Source organism: Engraulis encrasicolus, chromosome 11 (genome assembly GCF_034702125.1).
Source record: "Engraulis encrasicolus isolate BLACKSEA-1 chromosome 11, IST_EnEncr_1.0, whole genome shotgun sequence".
NCBI classification, from domain to species: domain Eukaryota; kingdom Metazoa; phylum Chordata; class Actinopteri; order Clupeiformes; family Engraulidae; genus Engraulis; species Engraulis encrasicolus.
This window is the reverse complement of record NC_085867.1, coordinates 26,109,562-26,119,112: the sequence shown is the minus strand read 5'-3', so window position 1 is coordinate 26,119,112 and position 9,551 is coordinate 26,109,562. Positions and strand designations below refer to the sequence as shown.

The 9,551-nt window shown below is 42.3% G+C and overlaps 1 protein-coding gene and 1 long non-coding RNA gene across 2 annotated transcripts in view; both read right to left on the bottom strand.

Moving 5' to 3' along the window:
- Window positions 1-7,678, bottom strand: part of wdr36 (WD repeat domain 36) — a 34,875-nt gene extending 27,197 nt beyond the window's left edge. Inside the window, exons 1-11 of the mRNA XM_063210299.1 lie at window positions 7,402-7,678; window positions 7,039-7,066; window positions 6,809-6,909; window positions 6,350-6,467; window positions 5,337-5,469; window positions 4,753-4,807; window positions 3,539-3,671; window positions 3,080-3,255; window positions 1,126-1,246; window positions 746-811; window positions 517-600 (exon numbers count right to left, since the gene is read on the bottom strand). Coding sequence (XP_063066369.1) covers window positions 517-600; window positions 746-811; window positions 1,126-1,246; window positions 3,080-3,255; window positions 3,539-3,671; window positions 4,753-4,807; window positions 5,337-5,469; window positions 6,350-6,467; window positions 6,809-6,909; window positions 7,039-7,066; window positions 7,402-7,557 — 1,171 coding nt within the window. The 5' untranslated portion in view covers window positions 7,558-7,678. The remainder of the gene's footprint in view (window positions 1-516; window positions 601-745; window positions 812-1,125; window positions 1,247-3,079; window positions 3,256-3,538; window positions 3,672-4,752; window positions 4,808-5,336; window positions 5,470-6,349; window positions 6,468-6,808; window positions 6,910-7,038; window positions 7,067-7,401) is intronic.
- Window positions 7,679-8,524: 846 nt separating this feature from the next.
- Window positions 8,525-9,367, bottom strand: LOC134458888 (uncharacterized). The gene is made up of 3 exons (XR_010036686.1): window positions 9,066-9,367; window positions 8,758-8,949; window positions 8,525-8,645 (listed from the first exon to the last, which is right to left on the bottom strand). It is a non-coding gene; the product is annotated as an uncharacterized LOC134458888 (long non-coding RNA).
- Between the last annotated feature and the right edge of the window lie 184 nt (window positions 9,368-9,551).

Below are 9,551 nucleotides of genomic sequence, written 5' to 3'. Positions count from 1 at the left end.
TGAACTGGTCCTTTAACATAACAAGAGAAACATGGTGTTCAGTTCAGTAGAAGAGTGTTGTCTCTTAATTCCATAAGCAATGTTTCTGAGGCACCAACCTTTTCATGTCAAGCCAAGTATTGTATGCGAGATAGTCACTATTTGGGGTGAAGGAAATGTAAATACAAGCACGAGACACTGTGTAATGTAAACAGTAGCCAACTGATATTATGGAGAGATAATGGTATGCTAGCCTGCCACTTCCAGTGTGGGCACAGTGCATACTAGTCCCCAAACTTTCCACAACACTATACACTAAAGACATCAGCGCACAGTGTGTACTATGCAGTATGCACTAACCGTCAGTGCGCGGACACAATTGTACCATTTGAGACACGGCACATATGTGCTGACTGTGGAACATGACACTAAAAACAACGGCCCTCCACTAGAGCCATCTTGAAGTATGACAGATATATCATAACAAGTGTCAAAGTGTCAACGTATTTTTTCTCTCTTGTTCCAAAAATGCTATACCTGCAGCAAATGCTGTGATGGCTGGTAGTTTTGCGAAGTCGTATTTCAATCCTTTCTTTTTTGCCTTCTTCTTGTTTAGAGAGCCTGTTGGAAAACATTCAAAAATCAAAAATATGTCAGTCAAATTACGAGAGGTCTTCTCCTTACTCAATTAAAACCACTCGGTTTTCCGGTTATTGAAATAATCATTGGTTGTAATGCTTATCGATACCACACAGATATTATTTACCATGGCCCAAACTCTTGTTGAACCGCTCGTGGACAACGGAGAAAGACTGCAGAGTGCCATCTTGACCTAGAAGGGAGAGCATGCACACAAGCATAACTCATATTACATAATAACAACAGCAATAATAACAATTATTATTGCAACAGCCTACAACCTTTGTACAGAGGAGTTTGTTTTGTCTGCGTTTTATTTTTTCCTACTTGCCTATGCATGTACAAAATTATAGAATGTGACCAAATGTGATTCCATTTATAAAACATACCACAAGGATGACAAAGAAAAATGCTGATTAAACGGGGACAATTAACTAATAAAGTAATTAATGACTGACGAATGCACAGGAATGAAGTTAGTGGTCAAACTTTATCGCCGTACTGTACCTGCGCTGAGAATGGTCTGTCCATTGTTGCCATGGTGAAGTATTTTGGTGGGTGGGGCACTGTGTCCTAGGCGACAGCGCAGCAGGCGACCCTCAGCCCCCGGGGTGTCAAAGATCCACACCTGTAAATCAAACATCACAAATGTCAAAATCCTTATAACCAATACATTGTATCCAAAACATATATAATTAAAAATCCCTGAAAGTCAGCATAAGACTACAGTCTAATAGTGCTATAAATTATTACTAGCGTGGCTATCGAGACAACAAAACTCCTACATTACAACAAGCTTGATTTTGATCAGAATCACTCACTGCCCTTTTCACAAGTGCCCTTATCTAAGAGCCCTTATCTATCAAATAGCTACGTATAATATAGAACGAAGTCACAATCAAACCACTCATTTCAATGACCTATATGTAGTGAAATCCTGAAGATTGTAGCTCACCCATTTGAGTCACCATATTATATTCATTCCATTGACCATGTGTCACAGGACCAGTGGAAAAGAACCGCTTGGACAGTCACAAAGGTTCAATCACGCACCATGCAAAAGTTTTCCACTCTAGAAGTGGAAATTACCAACAAGGCTGTTGTGTTCAAGTCTTTTTCTTGCGGTAGTGACGTAAAAACACAATGGAACCAAGTTTATCCTGACCCCCTGGTTAGTGTGCATGTATTAGCTTGTAACTGCCATTGCGAGTGGTCCTCATCGGTCAGCTAGCCTGATGCCATTGCCAATGGTGTGCTTTGGACACCTACTACAGTAGCCTGGTGGCCTTGTCAAGCCTGGCTCAAACTACACGACTCCTGATTTTGTGCCCGAGTTTGACGTCGGGATGCGGCTCACACATGAAGAGAATCGCAACTGTCAATCTTATCCCCGATCGCAAACACAGAGACAATGCCCGACGTTCTATTTCCAGTCGCAAATATCAAACACTGTTTGATTTCTACGATTTGCGATCGGCGACTCTTTGAGCTGCAAAAGTTCTATCTTAGAACGTCGCACACGACGAAGAAATCTTTCCCGACAATCGCTTGCGATGGTCCTGGGGGGTAACGTTCCACCGATTGTTGTAAGGGGGGTTTTCAGCTGAAAATCCATGGGCATCAACCCTGATGGCTTTGCCAATGGTCCTCTCAAAATCTCACACATGGACAAAGTTCTCACAGGGTTTAACCAAACAGAGTTTAACTAGAAACACAGAAAGCAAAAGTCCTAACTACAAGTTATACTTTTATCACATTTTATATTTTCAATAATACATGTATAAATGCAGAGAATTTCTTAACATCCTCAATGTTGGACATCTCAATGGTCCTCCTTTCCTGATGGTGTTGCCAATGATGGATATCTACCCTGATGATGTTGCAACTGTATTGTTTAAATTTCACATCTGATGCCTGGTGTAACACAATTTCACATTCTCTGTCTGATGTCAGTTATACAGAAGAATTTGACAATAAATTACACTTGATTTGACAAATGGTCTTCAATATTGTCACACCTACACTGATGATTTGGAGGAGAAGAAGCTGATTGGTCAGATGAGGGACGCCCATGACACGCCCACGACTCTAATGTTTCACATTAAGAACCTACCCTGATGGCATGGTCAATGTTTCACATTATGACATCTACCGTAATGACGTAGTCAGTGTTTCAAATTCAGACACCTATCCTCGTGGCGTTGTCGATGCGAAACCTAACCTGATAACGTCCATGTGAAACCTACCCTGATGACGTTGTCCTTATTACACATTGAGACAACTACCCTGATGGTGTTGTCAGAGTTTCACATTACGACATCTACCGTGATGACGTTGTCAATGTTTCACATGAAGAGACCTGCCCTGATGGTGTTGATGGTTCACATTGAGACACCTAGGGTTAGGGTTAGGGTGTGGGATGGCATTGTCAATGTGACACTGGCCCGTGTTGGACACCTACCCTGATGGCGTTGTCGGCTCCGTTGGTGATGAGGAGTGGTTCGCTGAGGAGGAAGGTGAGGCCGGCGATGGCCGTGTCGTGGGCGTCCCTCATCTGACCAATCAGCTTCTTCTCCTCCAAATCCCACAGGCCGACATGGCCGACGGGACTGCCGGCAGCCATGATGGGGTGCCCATCTAGCAGGGGAAAGGCACACCCATAGAGAAGACCAGACTTGACTTGATGCATCGGTGACATGTAGTGTCATTTATCTTGGTTACCTTCTTTGGTTTAAACTTCAAGTACTGTAGAAGCAAAGATTTTCTTATTTCTATTTGTCTATTTCCCAATAGACTGTCTATGATAGAAGTAATACTCTAACTGATGCAAGAAGAAAATGTAAATAAATCATACACACACAAAACAAACATCCGTCCCCAAACCCACACCCACACCCAAAAGAACACCAGAGTGGCATACCTGTCCTGAAGCTGATGGCTGTGATTGGTCCCCAGTCCTGCTGAAACTTCATCAGCGTCTCGTCAAACTTGATGTTGTGGATGACCACCTGGCCAGACGCCAAGCCCACCCCCACCACGTCCACCGCAGGCGTCTGGGGAGCACAGGCACTATTCAAGCTCACTACGTTAAACTTCGACTTTTTTCGCACACCTCAGCTGGCAGGTGATGGCACCATGGGTCACTCAGCAACAACTTAAAGAAACTCCCGCACACCGACCATTTCGCTGTTCTTTCTTTAATAAACGACGTTTCGGTACAAGACCTTCATCAGGCAATATAGTTTCTTTAAGTTGTAAACTATTCAAGCTCAAACAAACTTTTATTGCTTAATTACAATAATTAATTATTAGAGAATGCCATAGACAATATTCGATCTCAAACAAACTCCTTGTAGATTGTACTGGTTCAATGGATACATACTATTTGTTTTATTTCATCATTATCATCCGGTGAGCAGACGGAACGTCTTCTGATTGGCTGACCAGGTGTCCTTTATTCCCCGGTAGCAGGACACCTATGATGTCTAAATTACTTCTTTTCTAACTTTCTGGTGAAGTGCCGTTACTAATTCTATCGCATCTGGTTGTCTAGTCAAGACCGCGTCGTTAGTTCTATCGCATCTGGTTGTCTAGTCAAGACCCCGTTACTAATTCTATCGCATCTGGTTGTCAAGTCAAAAACCCAGTCGTCAATTCTATGGCATTTGGTTGTCAAGCGACCCAAATGTTCTGCGCGCGTCCTTACATGCCTCCGATAGAGGCGCGTCTCACTAGATTAGGAAGTGGTGCCCATAGCAACGTACCAAGCGCAGTGGTTAATCTACTTTCTCACTTGGCGAAGCGAACAGCCCTTCGGCTGCGCCGTCGGGCTGTTAGAACGCTCCACCTCGTCCATTATTTCCCTTGATATCGGGACACCTCGTCGGACGCTATTCCATACATAATGTACATTTTATTGAAGTTGTACATATTTTTCTTTTGTTACATTTTATGCTGTTCCGTGGCGGTCATTCCAATACCTGTATATGATTATCAAACTAAGGGGTGTAACGCGTTCAACTCAACTTAAGTTTAAAAACTGGGTGCTCATTCCTCAAGAATATACAAAATAAAGAGAACAGGACAGCACTCCAAGTTTTGTGCTTTATTTATTGTACCTGCTGAACAACTTACCTGCTGAAGTGCAGTCACAGCCGAGGCCCATCCAGGGAATGTATACAGAAGCTTACTGGGGACAAAAAGAGTGAAGATTCAAACGTGGAGTACATTCAACTGCACTGATGGCTGATGGTTGATAGTTGGCTGTAGGCCAGGGGGGAATTGGGATATTGGCAGACACACAGCATATCGGTGTCCTTGTGCACTCCTATAGCCTACTTCTCCAGTTCCCCCTCCCATATTACAAAGAATGTAGCTGATACATGTACAAATTACGGCACATTAGTTACAGTCCCTGGAGCAAAGTGGAGTTAGGTGCCTTGTTCAAGGACCTATCAGTCATGGGACACAGACTCTTCTTATTGGTAAGGCTGGGATGAAACAAAGTGTAATTAGGGGCTTGAACTTGTGACCTTCCAGTTCACGCTGCAGTTCGGTGTGTGAGGCACACTATGATACCACTAAGCACCAATGTGTCTGCATGAGGCTTCGGGAGGGACGTTTTCTAACATTCTACCGCCAAACTCTGCTAGTTGGAAATTAATTATCTGTTACAAAAGCACATGGAGAAGGCATCTGGTAGGAAGACCTCAGCTTACTTTGACTTGATGTTCCAGAGCTGCAGTCCACCTTGTCGGCTACCCAGCAGTATTTTGTTCAGGTAGGTGCTGGGATGCATCAACGCAGACACTTCAAAGGACACCTTGTCAAAGCTGATCTGCAGATACTCCTCTGTTATTAACAATTCAAACGGAAAACAGATATAAACAGATATAAAAAACAGATTAGCAATGGGTTTAGGATGCAATGAAGACAACTGCGACACCCATTCTCCTGTTACTGCTTTATAATCATGATATTCAGGGCTCTAAATTAACTTTTTTCATCACCAGCCAAAATGGCTAGCAGATGCTAATCTTACCAGCCAAACACAAACTCACTAATGGGTCAATAGCTAGTAAATTAGTCTTTTCTACCAGTCAAACTGAAATGTAATCAGGATTTGGCCAGTTGGCTGGTGTTATTTTAGAGCCCTGATGATATTACAGGAGACAACCCCTTCCTTATCCTGAGTCGTGGTGCCCTGGACTTTGTTATTGTTTTCTTGAGCCTGATTCGTACGCCATTAATATTATCTATGGACCACAGGTAATTTGGAATAATTACGGAGAATGTCTGAGTTTGTAGTCCCAGGCGAAAGTGCCATGTCTGTAATTTGTGAAGTAATAATTCTGTCGCAAATTACCTATTGTGTGATTCAGCGAAACACAGACAGCCAGTGATCATTTAAGTCCTGTGTGAATGCTCAGGTGTGTGTTTGTGATTGCAATTGCACGTCTCTTTGGAGGATATGGCGAAAATGGAATGGAGGATACTGGGGAAAATGTATACATAGCATTTCTGGGGCAAGTCCACCTATCCCGTTTTTTTACGTTTGTTTTTAATCAACTGGTCTGCAACCCTGCCCCCAGTGTCTGGGGCCTGACTGGGTGTGCGTTTGTGGTGAACTTTCGCTGCACGTCAGCAATTTGAAGATTTACAATCACAGCATATACTGAAGCATTTACTGCACTTTAATTAACCACCGGGGGCAACACTGTCTGCCACTTGCCTTCCGCCTCTACGTCCCAAACGATGACTGCATTCTCCCGGTCCACAGAGATGAGGTGGTCACCAAAGGGCAACAGCAGGTGAACGTCCCCTCTGTGGCCTGAATATGTGTGTACAACCTGTCAAGATGTCATAACAACAACACTTCTCAATGACAACAAACTTAAACAGAGTAGAGCAGATATATTTTATTAAGACCGAAGGAAATTAAGATTGGCTATTTGTCAACAACCTTTTCCCTCAAACTGAGATTTTTATTGCTTGTCGTTTTTTTTGGTCGACCATAATGCAAAGTTGGGGAGTTGAGTTGGCCACCATGGAAGCAATTGGTCTCATCACATCATCCACCATGACATGACGGGAGTGCCCTTACGCAATGGCATCAGACAGAAACTGCTCCGTATGCAAATCATTTTGTGTGATTATAGTAGTGTGATGTCTGGTAATATGAATGTGTCACCTCCTTGTTTCTGGCGAAAGCCACCACTGTTTTCCCATGCGCAGCAAACACCAGCATCCGGTCAGCGGCCAGGCAAGAGATGTCATCAGGAAGAGCATTGCCTGCACAAGACACAACCGTGCACAACACTGCAGGTAAGCTTACACAAAATGAGTGCGTATAGGCTAGCATTCACAAACACATGGCAATTACAGCAAGACATACTGAATAACATAAAAGGATATACTTACTGACTGCAACTATGCCAAGTTTCTTCACCTGGAAGAAGTTTGAAATATGTCAGTTTAGCTTTGGGCCACAGAACCTGGTGGTATGACATCTGGTATCATTACCAACAACAACACTTGTTATTAAACGTTTTGCCGCAGCAGGCTCCTCATATCTATGAAGTAGTTCTAGGTTAACTTGGGTTACAATGCTCCATGTGGATGTGATAGAAGTAGAAACAATTAACCTGGCACCGAAATGTGTCCGCAACAAGCTAACTGATAGATAACTAGTCTATGGGTAACTGTGACGGTTCTTGCACTCACTGAACTTCATTTAATTGCGTTTTCTCATTCATCTGACACACATAAATATGTCCTACTTACGTTGTATGTATGAAAACATTTCCCCACGGCTGTAACCACATAGAACTCCCGGTGTTTCTTGTGAAAGCGAACCACGTGTGAGAGATGATTAGAATATAGTCCAAGAGCCCTAAATCCGGAAAATATCATACTTGCTTTCTTCCCACCAGTCGACATGGTGCTGATAGATGGATAGGTCTTCAGTGAGAAGAAAACCAGTTTCAGTCAATGTATTACTTGTTGACACACATGGAGAAAACTATTGCGTCCCCTTCCCTCGCCACTGACGGCTGCTGTGTGCGTGTGTACACTTTTTTGGTGTTACTACGTATTATGTCCGGGTAGACAGTATAACGATGTTAACTATGGTTCCAGTATAGGTTAGGAAGATTGTCAGACGCAAAATATATTTTAAAATATCAAATCAAATATGTGACGTGGGGAAAAAGTATTACCTCTGACTGCAAATAGGCCCACGTGTTGTAATAGCACAGCGATAAAGGTAGCCTAGTCCTAACAAAAGTCCAAATAGGCCTAGGTAAACTATTATAATACCAATCTAACGAAATGGTAAGTGATTAGAATTAGATAGCCGTAACATTCTCAAAATAGACAATGCAGAGCCTCGACCTAGCCTATGTGTTGGTGGTGTAAAAAAAATAAAATAATGAAAAAGACAACATCTTCAGACATACCTACTATGTTTATTTTTAATTAAAAATCAATTGACAAATGGCAAACATATAAACAGAAGTAGAGTTGATGCATAAAGAGACTGTAACAGACGCCCCCCCCCCAAACACACACACACACGCACACACACACAGGCGCGCGCGCTCCAACACCCTACCCCTCCGAAGCTTATAAAAAAGAGTATATCAAATAAATAATAAAATCAGGAATAATAATAATAATAATAATAACAACAACAACAACAACAACAACAACAACAACAGTCTATAACAACAACAACAACAATAATAATAACAATAATAATAATAATAATAATAATAATAATAACATTAATAACAATAATATTGACGCTTGTTTGCATTCTTGTGCGTTGGCGATACATGCATACATGTCCATCATGTATCATCATGTAGAGCAGTAGAGTATAGAGCAGTAGAGCATCTTGAAGCCTCCGTGCTTTACGATCCACAGGATAACTCTTTTGAAAAAAAATCTCTCTGGCAAAACCAAAATCGATCCACGTTTCGGCTGATGCGTCTGGGCCTCCTCCTTAATTGTCCCATGCACTTTCCCTGTAAAACATACAAATAAATAAATACATTTGCATATCGTTTGTGTGTTGTTGTGTGTCACATGGGCCATTTATATAAATGAAAGAGAAGGTAATAAAAATGAAATTCGCACCTCTAGGCCTATCAAATGGCCGATGCACAGCTGAATTTGGGTTTGGTTTGATATTTTGGTATTTTGGTTTGTTGAATTCTGTTGAATTGGCGTCGTGTGATGAACTGTCTCACTCAGGCCATATTCGAATATGCATGTCACATTTACTTCGTGGGGGGTTCGATTTTGGCTCGGCATATCTCGAAAGAAACGCTGGGAAAACATAGAGGACATGAAAAGACACGTTTAAATAATGACAATCTAGACAATTTAAACATGAAAGCTGAAAAGGCAACATGCAATAGGCTATGCCATTCAACTGTACTCACTTTAACTTGTGTTCTGCATGGCGCGGAGTGTTCCTGCATCTTCTTCAGGCATTCACACTTTGTCATCCCGTTCTCCACAGCGTCCACCGCTGAGAGCTGACGGTGTGCGGCTACAAGCAGGACCAGGTAACACAAAATAGTCCTACCATAACGCACCAAATGCCCGGTCAGTCTAGGAAGCATTTTACTCCACTCTCACACCAGTCAATTGATTAAGAGTAGCCTGCTCTTGAAGGGCATATGACAAGTACTCACCCTGGACATCAGTTGCATCCTTTATAGGCCCAGGGTGTTATCTACAATTTCTTTCATTTTCTAAACAAGGTGAGTCATGTAGGCCCACTCAGACATACAGAGAGGCAAAATCTGTAAATGACTCAAGAAACCACTTTGGTTGATTGTGTAACCAAGGCTACTACTGTAAAAAACCACCTTCAAGACTCAAGGAGATGTCATCATGGAGTATATCCTATATGTAAAGCTTAA